The sequence below is a fragment of the Oncorhynchus kisutch genome, linkage group LG6 (genome assembly GCF_002021735.2).
Source record: "Oncorhynchus kisutch isolate 150728-3 linkage group LG6, Okis_V2, whole genome shotgun sequence".
Taxonomy (NCBI): Eukaryota; Metazoa; Chordata; class Actinopteri; order Salmoniformes; family Salmonidae; genus Oncorhynchus; species Oncorhynchus kisutch.
In genome coordinates, this window is record NC_034179.2 from 53,071,725 (window position 1) to 53,089,717 (window position 17,993).

Below are 17,993 nucleotides of genomic sequence, written 5' to 3' on the forward strand. Positions count from 1 at the left end.
ACATTCAATGCCTCATAATAGGCGTTTGTTGTTGTTCACAAACAAACTGGGCAGCATTCCATCAGAGCTGCTAACGAGGCCAGAGGACATGGGGAGACGCCTCCCTTCAACAAGCCGATCCAATCCCACTGAATTTGAGCTCATCAGCCTCTCCATATAACACATACCATATTAGTGAAGACATTAACATCTGCTAACATTATGAATCTGTTGTTTCAAAATATGTTTCAAGAAGCATAAAATGAGTTAGATGTACCTTAGGCCATTTTTATTCAGATGTAGCGAACGGTTTGGTGGAAGGAGAATGTTTAATTTATTCACAATATAACAAATGTCATGACAATTTCAAGCAACTAATTAAGAAAACTTTCCACAAGGAAAACAAAACACAACACAGGGAGGTGACAGTGAGTCAGACACAATGGAGACAGGCAGAGGAAATACAAAGGCCCATACTGTCATCCCAAGACTGGGATTGATTGAAAACCAATAAACGTGTCATTCATTGTGATTATCCTTTCTAAATGGATCTCTTTCCGGATTGCAAAACCCTACCCCCACTAAACAAACAATACCTGTTTCAAAACATCAGTCCTGTTGTGGGATATTTATTAACACTTTTTGACAAATGGGTAAAAATAAATGATAAGTTACTAACAATAATATATGTTTATATACATAGCAGGAAATAGCATGGGTCTGTTGAAAGCAAGAATGTCCTTTCTGTTGGTGACGCTCTGCCTCGGTTTCCAGGGACAGATCTTTCGCATGTCTCAGGAATTCCTTCAGGCCATATAAACAATGAGGCTCTGAGGCAGAATCCCACTTCACCTTTGTGGCTGTCCTCTATACGAAGGCCAAAACAAACACACATTTGTTTAGCAAACTGAAATGGACATCGCCGTAAATCTCCAGAGAAATGTGTAGAGTGAGAGAGTTGAGCAGTGTACATTAGAATATTTTGTGGAAATGTATATTGTTTGTGTTCTCTCTTAATTATTTCGCAAAAAAAAAAAAATCCATTCTGCCGATGAACAGTACATTGACAAGTTTTCATCTTCTTTCAGTTCTGCAACCATCAACGCCTGAGGAAGTCCTCAAACAGAAGATCCACTCGTGGGTGAACGTTATATAGTAATATAGTGCATGAGCACATGTATGAGAGCAATAATAACAATATTCATCTGTGAATTAATAGGATTGGGCAAACAAACAAAGGACCAAAGAACACAAAGCAAACACATGGTACTGTTACTTAAACAGGGAAAGGTTTCTCTCATCCTAATCCCCTTACAATGAACACATACAGTATCAATCAGAGGGAAGCAGTGATGTAAGTAAGCTCTGCTGGATCATCATTTAGCACAGGATCATAACAACGCTGTTCATTCCACATGGTCAAATATTCAAACAATATTGATCATAGCAAAACAGAAATCAACATCACACAAGGACCAAAGAACACGAAGCAAACATTATTATGCATTCATATATTTTTTTTTTTGCATTACTATGCAAAACAAAAGGTCGAAAATGAAGAATTGTGGTTGTGCATTTCCACATAAGTCAAAACAAATAAATAGGCATGACTCATGAAGTCATTTCCTGGGGAATGTTGACATTGAAGGCCACCACAAGGATTCCATTGAAACTATTACTAGAGCGAGAACAGATTCACTACTTCTAGAGTACTGTGAGAGAGCCTAATAAACAGTCTAGTGGAAGGAGGTAAAGGAAAGAGAGTTAAGTTCTTGGTCATTTAATTCTTGAAATTATACAAGTCAGAGTAGTTTGTCAGATACAAAGGATATTTTCTTTTAAATGATCTGGAATGGAAATGCTTCATATCTTTTTAAATGATCTGGAATGGAAATGCTTCATATCTTTTTAAATGATCTGGAATGGAAATGCTTCATATCTTTTTAAATGATCTGGAATGGAAATGCTTCATATCTTTTTAAATGATCTGGAATGGAAATGCTTCATATCTTTTTTAAAAGGTTCACCTCTTTGGTGGAACGTTGTCAGCATGAAACAATAAGACATAACATCTGTAGCCTAAATTGCAGTGGGCTATACTGTACATAATTGGCATCGTTGAATGTCATACATACCACCAGTGGAGGCTGCTGAGGGGAAGACGACTCATAATAATGGCTGAAATGGAGCGAATGGAATGGCATCAAACACATGGAAACCACTCCAACCATTACCACGAGCCTGTTCTCCCCAATTAAGGTGCCACCAACTTCCTAAACTTCCTATATAAACCAGTTGAAAAAACAACATTGGATGGAGTAAGGCTTAGCTTTTGAATTTAGTGTTTTCCAAAGAAAACAGAAATGTGCAGTTGCATATCAAAGTGCTTTTTTTCATTCACCTTTTTGGTTTTCATCTATAGTGCCTTCATTTTAAACGCGTAAAAAAACAAAAACATAAGGAGATTAAATCTACCACCTACTTTGACTGAGATATACTGTATTTTAGCAACCTTATCAGGCTATCCTCACTCACCAGGCTTCAGACAGACTACTTCCAGGCCAGAATACAATCTTAAAGCTTATAATGTTTTTCAAAGTCACAGGCGGAGGTGAAAAGGACATAAAATTATAGTGATAATAGATATACTGAACATTGCACACTGTAGTCCTAACTTCTACACCCCTCTAAAGGCACACAAATATTCCTTATACATACATACATATGGACAGATGGAGTCTGAGGGACTCCTTTTTTTAATTTTTTAAATATTTTTTACAGACATCCATGTCATTTTGCTGGCTGGTGACAGCCCAGGATGGATGAAGCAGAGGCAATTCAGGGCTCTATAAGCCCAGAGAGTTGATGGACAGCTGGGGGAGATGATAGATTAGGATGGGGTCCTGATGGTGGTCCCCAGGGAGGGAGGGTGTTGAGCAGGGACTCCAGCTGTTCTTCCCCCAGACGCTGCCTCTCGTCCAGGTCCTTCATCCTGATGAGGAGCGAGGCCTTGGTCTGGACGAAGTGCTGGTAGCCCTGTAGCTGCTCGGCCGTCAGGCAGCGAGACAGGAAGTTAGACACCATCCTCTCCCGTCTGTCCAGGTTGTCCTTCAGGTCTTTGGCGTCCTCCCACTGCTTGCACAGCAGACGGTGACGGTTGTCCAGAGAATCCTGCCAAGGGATTAAAAAAGGTTAGATTATTCCCTAAATGTTTCATCATTATCCAATGTGTACTAGTAGTGTTTACGGAAAGGCATTTTGTGGTCAGCTGTTATGGAGTAACTGCCAGTCAAGTAAGCTCATGTTGCAGTTTCACAGTAAAGTGATGCAGTATTTATTTTTGTCGACAGAGGGCAGGACAGATAGAAATTTGCATCGAAACTGGTTTGGAGTTTCGGTGACTCATTGTAAATACCAGCACTGCTGATAGCAGCAGAAAACACAAGCCACTAAAACACGCTCAATACAAAGGGCAGTCAATGTGAAATTCATAGAAATATTTCAACTATGAGCCCATTGAATACAAATATGAAGATCCAGGGAAACAACAAAACATCAGAATTTAGCATGGGCACTGAAGCAAATTTGAAGCACACAAAACTAGAACATTTAGCAAGAAACTATTGTGGAGATAATCAGAGGGGAATCACATGACATCAGGTGATGTACGCTGCAGTCTAATCATAACATCTTATTAGGAATTGACTGAAAAGTACATATCCAGCTGAGAAACACTGTCAACATGTTCATTACAAAACCTGATAAAGGCAATCAATCAAATAAACAACATCAACAATCCCTCTTCATTTCTCACAATTGCTCAGATAAGGTGCTTTTTTTCAACCAGCATGTTCGCACGTTGCATGTTTGATCTCTCTCACCTTCTCCTCTTCGTCTGTGTGCTGGTCCACGGTACTCAGGGCGTTCTGCACACGGGCCAGCCGAGAGGACAGACACAGCAGCAGGCTGACCACGCGTTCCAGGTCTCCGATGAACAGGCCGTAGCGCTCAAGCTCCACGGGCGTACATCGTTCCCGAACCAGGGCCTCCACGGCCTCGCCCCGCACCCCATTCTCATGCACCTCCACCTGCAGGGCACCACAGGGCTCCTCCAGGGCCCGCAGGCGCTCCTCAATACACACCACCAGCAGCCTCTGTAGGAAGGGGAGGGAATTGGTGAGTTTGAGAGAGAACATTATACATGACATTGTGCTTTTGGGCTCTTTATGGTCAGCTCAAAACAAACAGGAGATAAGATAAGAGTCTGACAGTTTATCTGGCATCTCAATAATCAGGGCAGACTTCATCAGGTGATGCCAAACCTGCTTAGTTAAACTGCATCCAGATGATATTAAGATGTCATCATCAACTGGCAGAGAAAGTAAACCCACTTCTATTGCAACAACAAAAAACATAATGCAGAGCTGAAAAGCAATAATGACCTTCTTCTCCGTGACATCCGCCTTGCTCAGTGGCTCTGGTTGGGGTTGGATTTGATCATCGTCAGGAGATGTAGGATGTGCTTCAGGGTCATCCACCGCTTCAGAGCTTCAGGTAGAGAGAGCGGAAAAAGACACGGGCATGATACTGATGATTGTGATGCATATGGATGAGATTAACCTTGGAAAGATGTTCATCGGCCTTTAGCCATGAGATTGTCTTTTACACGTGTCTCTCAATCTAGTGCAATTTGGAAGCAGATATCTAGGCGCGTTGACATAACAGCAGGTAACATGGCACCTGCTGATCGAGGGTGTGGCCATCAGACACCTGAACCGGTACAGTATAATGTGTCTAATAATGAGAGTCACCTGTCTGCAGCGTCTCTCTGCTCCTGCTTCTTCTTATAGTGCTCCTCCATCAGCAGAGTGTCCTCCGACAGTAGACGCTCCATTAGCATCAGCGCCGTCTTACGATTGGTCAACGGGTGCAGCACCCGAGCCAGCGATTGGTCCGCTGTGACCACCTCCTCCACCAGCTCCTCCCACTTTGACTCCTCTGTGGTGGGTGTCTTTTCTGGGCTCTCTGTCTCACCTGCTGGGGTCTCCCCCTCCACCGCATTGGTTTCCTTTTTTTCCTCTGGTTGCTCGCCCTCCCCACTCTGGGAAGTGTCAGTGTCAGGGACTGGTGTGATGGAGGAGGAAATTGTAAGGGGCTCACAAGCTGCCGGAGCAGGGGCTAGATTTGGAGTTTCTCCCTCGGCCAGATTATCAGAAAGTGCTGGGTCCTCGCCCTCGTCTTTGCTCCCTGGTTCAGGTGGTATGATCCACAGAGTGGGGTCTGTGGTGACTCCACAGCTCAGGGAGACTTCCTGAGGGGACTTGGGACTCACACTGGGCTCGTCCACTGACTGCTCTCTCACCATAGAGTGGTGTAAAGGACGGGCGGTCTTCACTCTGCTGGAATGAGAAAGACATTAGAAAATGTAATTATTCAAATAATATCAACAGTGATAAATAGCCATTTATACAGTAACATTGATTTAAATGATGAGAATATCATATGCTGAGTGAGGGTCACTTTATCATTATATGGTCACCTACCTGGAGCCAGTCTTGCTCTCTCTAGTGCCCCTGGGATTTGTGGGTATGGAGGGAGAAGTTGAGGTAGACTTGACCGCTCTCTCACTGGACTTCTGACCGTTATGGGACGGTGGGAGTGGGACATCGCAGGAGAGCTCAGTGGTCTCGATCTCATCTTTAACGAGGGGGCCAAAGTCATATGATCTGGGGGAGCCGTCTGAGCGAGTCCTGATCCGAGACGAGGTTCTCCATGCAGGGGAGACAGACTCACTAGACTCTCTGGTGCTTTTAGTCATCTCCTCTTTGTCTTCCTCACTGCCCAGCTGTGGTGCAGATTCCTGCTTGAAGAGGGGCTTCCTCTTGGTCTGCCTCTGGGCTTTCTCCTGGCCCTCGCCGAAGAATGAGACGATCCTCTTCTCCTGGCCTGGTCCTGGGCCCATCTGCCTACTGCAGAGCTGGTCCAGCTGCTCAGAGCTCTTATTGAGGACCAGAGAGCGGCTGACCTGGGACATACCCAGCTCCTCCATGGACTTTCCCCGCTGGGCCACCACCCGGACCCGCTGACCCTCAGGGACCGACATGGCCTGGCCTCTCCTCATTACCACCGTCTCCTCATCTACTGGCCTCTGAGTCTGAGCACTGAAAAAGAACACAGAGATTGTGATGAGATTCAGATGCTTTGGAGACTGACGTGCCAGTTTCCTCTCAGATATGGTATGTTCTTATCTTACCCTAATCATAGCTGATTAAAAAACACTAGTTTAGAAAAAGACTCCCTGAATATAGTTGTAATGTAGGTCTAATGTTTATCTTGATGTTACGCCTATATACTTCTCAGAATAGAATGTTGGTGTCATGCCCTGGTCAAAGTATTTTGTGTTTATCTTCATGTATTGGGTCAGGCCAGGGTGTGGCATGGGGTTTTTGTATTGTGGTGTGTTTTGTCTTGGGGTTTTGGTATGTATTGGGATTGTAGCTAGTGGGGTGATCTAGCAAAGTCTATGGCTGTCTGGAGTGGTTCTCAATCAGAGGCAGGTGTTTATCGTTGTCTCTGATTGGGAACCATATGTAGGCAGCCATATTCTTTGAGTGTTTGGTGGGTGATTGTCCTTAGTGTCCTTGTTCCTGTCTCTGTTAGTTTACACTAGTATAGGCTGTTTCGGTTTTCGTTACGTTCTTTGTTTTTGTAGTGTTTAATATTGATTAGTGTTTTTTCATTAAACATGGATCGCAATCTACACGCTGCATTTTGGTCCGACTCTCCTTCACACCTAGAAAACCGTTACAGTTGGCATCGTATACAGTGCCTTCAGAAAGTATCCACACCCCTCGACTTATTTCACAATATGTTGTGTTACAGCCTGAATTCAAAATATTTGTTTCTCACCTATCTACACACAATACCCCATAATGGCAATGTGAAAACATGTTTTTAGACATTTATTTTAATTTGATTGACAATTAAATACTGAAGTATCTAATTTACATACAGTGCCTTCAGAAAGGACTTTTTCCACATTTTGTTACATTACAACTATATCCTAAAATGGATTCAATAAAAATCCTCAGCAATCTACACACAATACCCCATCATGAAAAAGCGAAAACAGGTTATTAGAATATTTTGCAAATGTATTAAAAAAACAAACAGAAATACCTTATTTACATAAATATTCAGAACATTTGCTATAAAACACAAAATTAAGGTCAGATGCATCCTGTTTCCATTGATCATCCTTGAGATGTTTCTACAACTTGATTGGAGTCCACCTGTGGTAAATTCAAATGATTGGACATGATTTGGAAAGGCACACACCTGTCTATATAAGGTCCCACACTTGACAGCGCATATCAAAGCAAAAACCAAGCCATGAGGTCGAAGGAATTGTCCGAAGAGCTCAGAGATAGGATTGTGTCGCGGCACAACAAAACATTTGTGCAAAGCTTTCATCAAGGCAAAGGGTGGCTACTTTGAAGAATATAAAATACAACATATATTTAGATTTGTTGAACACTTTTTTTGGTTACTACATGATTCCATATGTGTTATTTCATAGTTGTGATGTCGAAAATAGTAAAAATAAAGAAAAACCCTGAAATGAGTAGGTGTGTCCAATCTTTTGATTGGCACTGTATGTAAAATGTGATATTTATTTGTATTATTTGTATTAAATGTATTATTTAATAAATTTGCAAAAATAAAAAAATAAACATATTTTTGCTTTGTCATTATGGGGTATTGTGTGTATATTGATGAGGGGGAAAAATTATTTAATGCATTATAGAATAAGGCTGTAAAAGTCAAGGGGTCTGAATACTTTCCGAAGGCACTGTAAGCATTCCTACCCCTGAGTTAATACATGTTTAGAATCCCCTTTGGCAGCGGTAACAGCTATGTGCCTTTCAGGGTAAGTATATACGACCTTTGCACACCTTGTACAATATTTGCACTATTTATTTAAAATTCTTCAAGTTCTGTTAAGTTGGTTGTTGATCATTGTTAGGCTGAAATTTTCAAGTCTTGCCATAGATTTTCAAAACTGTAACTAGGCCACTCGGGAACATTCAATGCCATCTTTGTAAGCAAATCCAGTGTATATTTAGTCTTGTGTTTTAGGTTATTGTCCTGCTGAAAGGTGAATTTGTCTCCCAGTGTTTGTTGGAAAGCAGACTGAACCAGGTTTTCCTCAAGGATTTTGCCTGTGGTTAGTTCTATTCAGTTTCTTTTTATCCTAAAAAACACCCTAGTCCTTGCCGATGACAAGCATACCCATAACATGATGCAGCCACCACCACGTTTGAAAATATGAAGAGTGGTACTTAGTGACATTTTGGATTTTCCCAAAACATAACACTTTCTATTTAGGACAAAGTTCATTTCTTTGCAGTTCTACTTTAGTGCCTTATTGCAAACAGGATGCATGTTTTGGAATATGTTTTCCTCTGTACAGGCTTTCTTTTCACTCTATCACTTAGGCTAGTATTGTGGAGTAACTATAATGTTGTTGACGCATCCTCGGCAACTGATTTAGGAAGAACGCCTCTATCTTTGTAGTGGCTGGGTGTATTGATACACCACCCAAAGTGTAATTAATAACTTCACCATGCTCAAATGGATACTCAATGACTGTTTGTTTTTTTACCCATCTACCAATAAGTACCCTTCTTTGCGAAGTATTGGAAAACCTTCCTGGTCTTTGTGGTTCTATTTGTGTATGAAATGCACTGCTCAACTGATGGACCTTACAGATAACTGTATGTGTGAGGTACAGAGATGAGGTAGTCATCCATGCAACTTATTATATGACTTGAACTTACACTACATGGCCAAAATCATGGGCATTAATATGGAGTTGGTCCTCCCTTTGCGGCTATAACATCCTCCACCCTTCTGGGAAAGCTTTCCACTAGATGTTGGAACATTGCTGTGGGGACTTGCTTCCATTCAGCCACAAGAGCATTAGTGAGGTCGGGCACTGATGTTGGTTAATTAGGCCTGGCTCGCAGTCGGCGTTCCAATTCATCCCAAAGGTGTTTGATGGGGATGAGGTCAAGGCTAAGTGCAGGCCAGTAAAGTTATTCCACACTGATCTCGACAAACCATTTCTATATGGACCTCGCTTTGAGCATGGGGGCATTGTCATGCTGAAATAGGAAATGGCCTTCCCCCAAACTGTTGCCACAAAAAAACAGCCCCAGACCAATATCCCTCATCCACCAATCTTTACAGTTGGCACTATGCATTCGGGCAGGTAGCGTTCTCCTGGAATCCGTCAAACCCAGATTGGTGAAGTGTGATTCATCAATCTAGAGTGTTTCCACTGCTTCAGAGTCCAATGGCGGCGAGCTTAACTCCACTCCAGCCGGCGCTTGGCATTGCACATGGTGATCTTAGGCTTATGTGCGGCTGCTCGGCCATGGAAACCCATTTCATGTGGCTCCAGACGAACAGTTTTTCTGCTGACGTTGCTTTCAGATGCAGTTTGGAACTCTGTAGTGAGTGTTGCAACCATGGACAGATGATATTTATGTGCTACAGCACTCGGCGCTCCTGTTCTGTGAACTTCTGTGGCCTAACACTTCGCGGCTGAGCCGTTCTTGCTCCTAGACGTTTTCACTTCACAATAACAGCACTTACAGTTGACCGGGGCAGCTAGCAGGGCAGAAATTTGACGAACTGACTTGTTGGAAAGGTGGTATCCTATGACAGTACCACGTTGAAAGTCACTGAGCTCTTCAGTACGGGCCATTCTACTGCCAATGTTTATCTATGGAGATTGCGGGTGTGGCTGAGAAAGCTGAACCCACTCATTTTAAGGGGTGTCCACATTGTATTTAGGCTTGCCATAACAAAGGGGTTGAATACTTATTGACTCAAGACATTTCAGCTTTTCATTTGTAATTAATTTGTAAACATTTCTAAAAACAATTCCACTTCGACATTATGGGGTATTGTGCGTAGGCCAGTGAAACACAATATCTCAATTGAATCCATTTTAAATTCAGGCTGTAACAACAAAATGTGGAAAAAGTCAAGGGGTGTGAATACTTTCTGAAGGCACTGTATGTGTTTTCCCTTTCAATGCCGCAGTAAATCAAGTTTGAGCAAGCATCGGTGTACAACACACATGGTTTACAGTAAACATTACATGCACAGATACTCCCACTTTCCCAATAAACTAGTGAGGGCAACATACCTGGAAGTGTCCAGAGTATTCACTGGTGAGGGATCATTCATGTAGTTGTGACCCTGTAGCCAAACACATACCAATAATCAACATTAATAACACCCGTTGAACATGTATTGTGGTACATTCAGAAAAGTGACATGGGCCTCCATAAAATTCTATGAAATTCTACAAATACAATTAAAGCCTGGTGAGTGAGTGTTCTGATGATGATGATGAGGCTTACCTGAAATGCGTGGGGCGTTGAGGTGGAACGATTTCTGAAGAACTCAGGTGGTTCAGGCTGGTCCAGAAGACTTTCCACAGAGGCAGACTTCCCCTGAGAGTGGCTGGGTAACTCTCTCCAGTTGGCCTGTTGGGAATAACCTCGGGCCTGGGTGGAGCTGGAGCTGAACTGTGAGTACCTTATCGAGCTGGAGGTTGAGTCCAGGATGCGACCAGCGGAGTGGGGCCTGTGCAGCTTCTTCTTGGGGCCTTCTTTATTCCCAGACTGAGGCCTGGGATCCCAGTCAGAAGGCTTCCCAGCCGTGGAGTGCCTCTGGCTGGGGACTTGAGAGGCTTGAGGGTTGGGCTGCTGGGACTCAGCCACCTTGTGTCCCGTCTTGCGCTCCATGTAGGCCACCAGGGCCTTGTGCTGGAGGTGCTTCAGGGATGTCTTGGAGAGGCTGGAGGCAGACATGGCCCTGCCTCTGGTTTCAAACATCTTTCTCCTAGCTGCCACCAGGCCCTGTTCTCCCAACTCCCCCTCCTCATTTGAGAGCACTAGCAGGCCTCCTTCACTTTCGTTGCCCAGGGAACGGCAGGCTGCGTGGTGGGAGGGTGTGTCACCCAGCAGGTTCAGATTCTCCGGCTCTGAGTAGCACAGCTTCTTCTGCTCTGGAGTCAGGCGCCTCCTTCCCCTGGTCCGAGGCACCTGAGGCTGGGCAACATTCGCTGGTCTCCCGTTTTCCTTTTCACTGTCCTTCACCACCACGCTCTCTATCACCTTCTCAACCTCCTTCCCCGTTTCCTTTATGTTCTCCTCATCGGTCCCCTCAGAGTGTGTTGGGGAGGGGGTGAGTGTGTCTGTTGAGGTCTCAGAGTCCTGTGAAGAGGAGACCATGTGAAGTACTGTGGGCCTGAGCTCAGGCCTCTGCCTCACTCTGTGGGGCCAGGACAGCTGCAGGTCCCTCCTCTTAAAGGAGGTCTCCCTGAGCACCTTAGACTGGGCGTCCTTCAGTTTCTCCTTGTAGTACTTCGTGAAGGCGTCATCCAGGGTGTTGCAGGGGTGGGAGGTAGCCTCCACTCTCTCTTCCTTGGATGTTTCACCCCGTGGTGTCGTATCACTACAGCTAATGGGGGTGGTGTTCCGGCCTGCATCTTTACTTTTCACACTGACCTCAATGTCCTTTTCGGGCTTGTGCAAACTCAGCGCCACCCTGTTGGCTCCAGTGAGGTGGTACAGAAGCGGGGTGGTTTCCTTGTTGATCTTTTCACTGGCAACGTCTCCTAATAGCTGCCTCCTCCCTCTCTTGACCTGTTTGTATCTCTTGTGGTGATTGGCCTGCTCCATGCTGATTGGAGGAGGGACTACCAGGTTGTGGAAGTTTGATAATGGAGGACAGTTCTCCTCTGGGCCGCAGTAGAAGATGTGGTGGTTGGGGCTGTGATGCCTGCCGATAACTCTGCTCTGGACCTTCTGACTTTGCTCTAAGGCATCGAAACTGCGCGAGTCCTGGTTTGAAATGTGAGAGAATGAAATTCTACTCTGAATCAGCTTCTCCTCATCTTGACTCTTGGTGTAAAACTCCCTGTCATTGGTTGTTGCGGTGTCATGGGTGCTGTGCTGCATCTGTTGGGTGTTCCTGAACATGTTGTCCATGATGTTGTGTGAACTCTCCATCTCCACCAGCCTGTGGGTCTCCACTGGCGCTGGCACAGGGCTCTCACTGCCCACCTCTGGCACACACAGAGAGCCATGCTTCAGACTGGACTTACAAACACCTGTAACGAAGTAGAACTGGCCCTTGTGCTGGATGCTGCTGTTGACCATGTTCTGTGCCACATGCCAGGGGCTGGAGGACCGCTGCTGCTCCGGCATGAGGGAGCCATGGGCCAAGTGCGCCCTCTGGCGCTGACCCTCCAAGTGCCCGCCATCGCCGCTACCAGACTGCTGTTTGGGCTGCTCAGGCTGACTCGTGTGAGGGGGTGATCCACTTAAGATGTTTGCTGACTTTTGTTGCTCAGTGTTATTAACTGTGTGGTCAGGGTCGACTGGGTCCCTGTGATAGGGCTGTGAGGCCCGGTGGCCATAGACTAGGTCAGGCTTGAGACAGGCAGCAACAGAATTATTTGTCTGGGGCCGTGGAGGTGGCCTGTCTGCCAGCTGGCCCTCGGGGCCGTGCTGTGCCCTACAGTTCTCCAAGTTCCTGGTGGCTATGAAGCTGTCCATGCGGGCGGGGGGTGGAGGTGGCAGGGGAGGAGGGGGCGGTAGCGTTTCCTGATTCTGATCACAGTACTGTGAAGCACTCAGGCAGCCATCGTTGTGGCGGTACTGATTTGAGATGGCCTCCACCGAGCGGTAGAGCTGATCCATGCTCTTGGCGTCAGAGTCGAGGACGTTGGGGTGGTAGATGGCCTTCACATACTTCAGGTCTGTGTAGTGCAGGCTGTGGTGCTGGAGGTCGTCTGAAAGGAGGGGGGACGGATATTCTGGGGCACTGGAGCCCCCAGAGAAGGAACTGTAGGCCGAGTCGCCCTTGCCGTGCTGGTGGGTGATCTGGTCGATGCTGCTAGTGGACTTGGCTGGGGAGAGCCGACTCAATGGTAGGCTCAGAGGGTGCAGGTCCAGGTTGCTCATTCTCTCAAAGTGGAAATTATAGGAATCCATCTGGCATTGGAAACTGAAGCGTGGACCCAGGTGAAATGGGAGTGATACGGACACATTTACCTTAATCTTTCACTTCTGAGAATTCAGGTCATTTTCTGCCTTCTTTTCTAAGCTTCTTCAGTAGTCTGCTTTTTCAATAACTCCTAAAATAAAAAAAATAAAAACACTGTAATTTATCATGCTCCATTTCCTCCTCCTAGAGCTGGGAGTCAAAAATCCAACCTAAATATGCCGTAGCTTTTTCCTGCCAATGAAAACATACAGGAAATGGGGCATGCACCATGTGCTGCTTTCTCAGCGAGTATAGCTGACTGTGTTGACTATTAATACTATGTTTGTGTGAGATTATCATCATGGCATGTCTACTTGGACAACAACACTCAACACCGACCTACTAGATCAAAGGTACAGCCACGGAACCTTTCAGCTAAATGCAATTATTCTCAGAGAATTCTAAACACTATTTCTCTCTAAATAGATTGTTGGAATTTCTGACATCTGCAATGCTGCATGACCTCTCTTGTTAGTGAGAGGTGGAAATCTAAGTTCCACCCCTGACAAAAATGTGTCCTTTCCAAGTGCTAATGTACACCGTAGCACTGGTATCTGTAATAGTGCTAAAGTACACCGTAGCACTGGTATCTGTAATAGTGCTAATGTACACCGTAGCACTGGTATCTGTAATAGTGCTAATGTACACCGTACACTTATATCTGTAATAATATAAATGTGATTTCACCGTTCACTCCATTGATCTGGAATTTCTCACGAGAAAGACTTGCCCACTGCCCACTGCCCACACGTGCCCACTGGTCCACTGTCAGGACGAGGGCATTTCCATGTAAAAGGACCCATGAGCCTCAACATGTGAAGTTCATAGGAGCATTGGTTATCAAATTGGGTGGCAAATTGGGTGTCAAATGAAAGCTATGAGTCCATATGTTTGATAAATTAAGGCATATATACATTTTTGAATCGTTTTCCATTCTAAAAATGCAATAAGCAAAGGCTTTGATTTATTGTCAGACAGATATAAAATCTGTCTTATAAAACATTTACCAGAAAAAATCTTAAAAAGGGATTACAGAAGATGTACATTAAAACACAATAATAATTAAGTAAAGACCCCTGCCAACTAATATCAACACTTATATTTAGTTTAGGATTTTTTTTTCTGCATTCTGTAAGTTTAAGAAACATTGACTTGAAATACGGTTACCAAAAACTAGAGGTCGGCCGATTAATCGGAATGGCCGATTAATTAAGGACGATTTCAAGTTTTCGGAAATTTTGGGCCACCGATTTTTTTTATATACATTTTTTTTTACACCTTTATTTATCCTTTATTTAACTAGGCAAGTCAGTTAAGAACACATTCTAATTTTCAATGACGGCCTAGGAACAGTGGGTTAACTGCCTCGTTCAGGGGCAGAACAACAGAGTTTTACCTTGTCAGCTCGGGGATTCAATCTTGCAACCTTACAGTTAACTAGTCCAACGCTCTAACCACCTGCCTCTCATTGCACTCCACGAGGAGCCTGCCTGTTATGTGAATGCAGTAAGAAGCCAAGGTAAGTTGCTAGCTAGCATTAAACTTATCTTATAAAAAACAATCAATCATAATCACTAGTTAACTACATATGGTTGATGATATTACTAGTTTATCTAGCATGTCCTGCATTGTATATAATCGATGCGGTGCGCATTCGCGAAAAAGGACTGTCGTTGCTCCAATGTGTACCTAACCATAAACATCAATGCTTTCTTAAAATCAATACACAAGTATATATTTTTAAACCTGCATATTTAGTTAATATTGCCTGCCAAAATGAATTTCTTTTAACTAGGTAAATTGTGTCACTTCTCTTGCAACAGGGTCAGGGTATATGCAAGCAGTTTGGGCCGCCTGGCTCGTTGAGAACTGTGTGAAGACTATTTCTTCCGAACAAAGACAGCCAACTTCGCCAAACCGGGGATGATTTAACCAAAGCGCATTTGCGAAAAAAGCACAATCGTTGCACGACTGTACCTAACCAAAAACAGCAATGCTTTTCTTAAAATCAATACACAGAAGTATATATTTTTTAAACTTGCATATTTAGCTAAAAGAAATCCAGGTTAGCAGGCAATATTAACCAGGTGAAATTGTGTCACTTCTCTTGCGTTCATTGCACGCAAAGTCAGGGTAAATGCAACAGTTTGGGCCGCCTGGCTTGTTGCGAACTAATTTGCCAGAATTTTACGTAATTATGACATAACATTGAAGGTTGTACAATGTAACAGCAATATTTAGACTTAGGGATGCCACCCGTTAGATAAAATATGGAACGGTTCTGATATTTCACTGAAATAATAAACATTTTGTTTTCGAAATGATAGTTTCCGGATTCAACCATATTAATGACCAAAGGCTTGTATTTCTGTGTGTTATTATGTTATCACAGTGCCATCCGTTTTGTCACTAAAGCACCTTATACCACCCACCACTGCGACTTGTATGCTCTAGTCGGCTGGCCCTCGCTACATATTCGCCGCCAGACCCACTGGCTCCAGGTCATCTACAAGTCCATGCTAGGTAAAGCTCCGCCTTATCTCAGCTCACTGGTCACGATGGCAACACCCATCCGTAGCACGCGCTCCAGCAGGTGTATCTCACTGATCATCCCTAAAGCCAACACCTCATTCGGCCGCCTTTCGTTCCAGTACTCTGCTGCCTGTGACTGGAACGAATTGCAAAAATCGCTGAAGTTGGAGACTTTTATCTCCCTCACCAACTTCAAACATCAGCTATCTGAGCAGCTAACCGATCGCTGCAGCTGTACATAGTCTATTGGTAAATAGCCCACCCTTCTTCACCTACCTCATCCCCATACTGTTTTTATTTATTTACTTTTCTGCTCTTTTGCACACCAATATCTCTACCTGTACATGACCATCTGATCATTCATCACTCCAGTGTTAATCTGCAAAATTGTAATTATTTGCCTACCTCCTCATGCCTTTTGCACACATTGTATATAGACTCCCCCTATGTTTTCTACTGTGTTATTGACTTGTTAATTGTTTACTCCATGTGTAACTCTTTGTTGTCTGCTCACACTGCTATGCTTTATCTTGGCCAGGTCGCAGTTGCAAATGAGAACTTGTTCTCAACTAGCCTACCTGGTTAAATAAAGGTTAAATAAAAATAAAATAAAAAATAATTAAGTCTATGATTTGATATTTGATAGTGCAGTCTGACTGGGCGGTGGTTGGCAGAAGCAGGCTCATAAGCATTCATTCAAACAGCACTTTCGTGCGTTTTGCCAGCAGCTCTTCGCTGTGCTTCAAGCATTGAGCTGTTTATGACTTCAAGCCTATCAACTCCCGAGATTAGGCTGGAGTAACCAATGTGAAATGGCTAGCTAGTTAGCAGGGTGCGTGCTAATAGCGTTTCAAACGTCACTCGCTCTGAGACTTGGAGTAGTTGTTCCCCTTGCCCTGCATGGGTAACGATGCTTCGAGGTTGGCTGTTGTCGATGTGTTCCTGGCTCGAGCTCAGGTAGGGGCGAGGAGAGGGACGGAAGCTACACTGTTACACTGGCAATACTATAGTGCCTATAAGAACATCCAATAGTCAAAGGTATATGAAATACATATGGAATAGAGAGAAATAGTCCTATAAATACTATATTAACTACAAACTAAAACCGCTTACCTTGGAATATTGAAGTCTCATGTTAAAAGGAACCACCAGCTTTCATATGCTATCATGTTCTGAGCAAGGAACTTAAACGTTATCTTTTTTACATGGCACATATTGCACTTTTACTTTCTTCTCCAACACTTTGTTTTTGCATTATTTAAACCAAATTGAACATGTTTCATTATTTATTTGAGGCTAAATAGATTTTTATTGATGTATTATATTAAGTTAAAATAAGTGTTCATTCAGTATTGTTGTAATTGTCATTATTACAAATAAACAAATAAAAATCGTCCGATTAATCGGTACCGGGTTTTTTGGGGTCTCCAATAATCGGTATCGGCGTTGAAAAATCATAATCGGTCGACCTCTACCAAAATGTCTTAAAGATATGTGAGTATTTCTAAATTATCTCCCTCATGAGGAGGGAGGGTAATGAAAGTTCACAGAAGTAACAAGTAAAGGTAGACCTACCAATTAGTGTTTTTACTAATATCAATTTTGTTTAGGAATTATTAAGTGATTCAAAATCAAAATGCAAAATGATGTTACCAAATCGGTGACAGAATTTCAGAATTTCTGCAACTTAATTGGCTACAATGGGAAATCATAGTAGTTACAAACCACAGTTGGGTCACCTGCTACATTTCTCCCTTCTACTGGCATAGTGCACAAAACTTGAGAGAAATTAGATTTTTGTGCGTATGGAACATTTCTGGGGTCGTTTATTTCAGCTTATGAAACATGGGACCACTTTACATGTTGCGTTTATTTTTTTGTTCAGTATACATTCAAACGCAAGATGTCATGTTATAGCTGACACCCCATTCTTTCTGCAGACATCTTTGACTCTTAATTCGGCGTACAATTTAAGTGAAAAATCTTAACAGTCTTAACGCAATTCTGTTACTGTAGAATTGTCCATGACTTCAACTATTAAGGTCTCTAAGGGCACTAAGTCCTGAGTTAGGAGGGCTCAGCCTCAGAGGAGAATAGGCCTTTTTTTGGCTAATCACGGAAATGGAGGGCTGGGAATTTAAATATCAGCAATTAAGCACAAGAGGCTAACAAAAGAACAGTTCTGCTTTTTTGCAATGCAAAGATGTTGACTGCATATTTTTTCCTATAGCAAATGTTTTTCACAGGAAAACAAAATGTATTTCAAATATAATTGTAAGGAAGGAAATGTGTAAAAAGTATCAAATACAACATTTGGAACAACATTATGAGTTTAATGGAAAGCCTACATA

At 43.4% G+C, this 17,993-nt stretch overlaps 1 protein-coding gene across 2 annotated transcripts in view; it reads right to left on the reverse strand.

Annotated features, from left to right (window-relative positions):
* Nucleotides 1–242: 242 nt before the first annotated feature.
* Nucleotides 243–17,993, reverse strand: part of shroom1 (shroom family member 1) — a 52,777-nt gene continuing 35,026 nt past the window's right edge. The window contains exons 2-8 of one of the 2 annotated variants that reach the window (XM_020485906.2): nt 10,416–13,201; nt 10,199–10,251; nt 5,523–6,140; nt 4,791–5,378; nt 4,422–4,527; nt 3,861–4,133; nt 243–3,150 (exon numbers count right to left, since the gene is read on the reverse strand). In XM_020485906.2, the coding sequence (XP_020341495.1) occupies nt 2,818–3,150; nt 3,861–4,133; nt 4,422–4,527; nt 4,791–5,378; nt 5,523–6,140; nt 10,199–10,251; nt 10,416–13,058 (4,614 nt within the window). In that variant the 5' untranslated portion in view covers nt 13,059–13,201 and the 3' untranslated portion in view covers nt 243–2,817. The remainder of the gene's footprint in view (nt 3,151–3,860; nt 4,134–4,421; nt 4,528–4,790; nt 5,379–5,522; nt 6,141–10,198; nt 10,252–10,415; nt 13,202–17,993) is intronic. The other variant, XM_020485908.2, reaches the window with a different exon arrangement.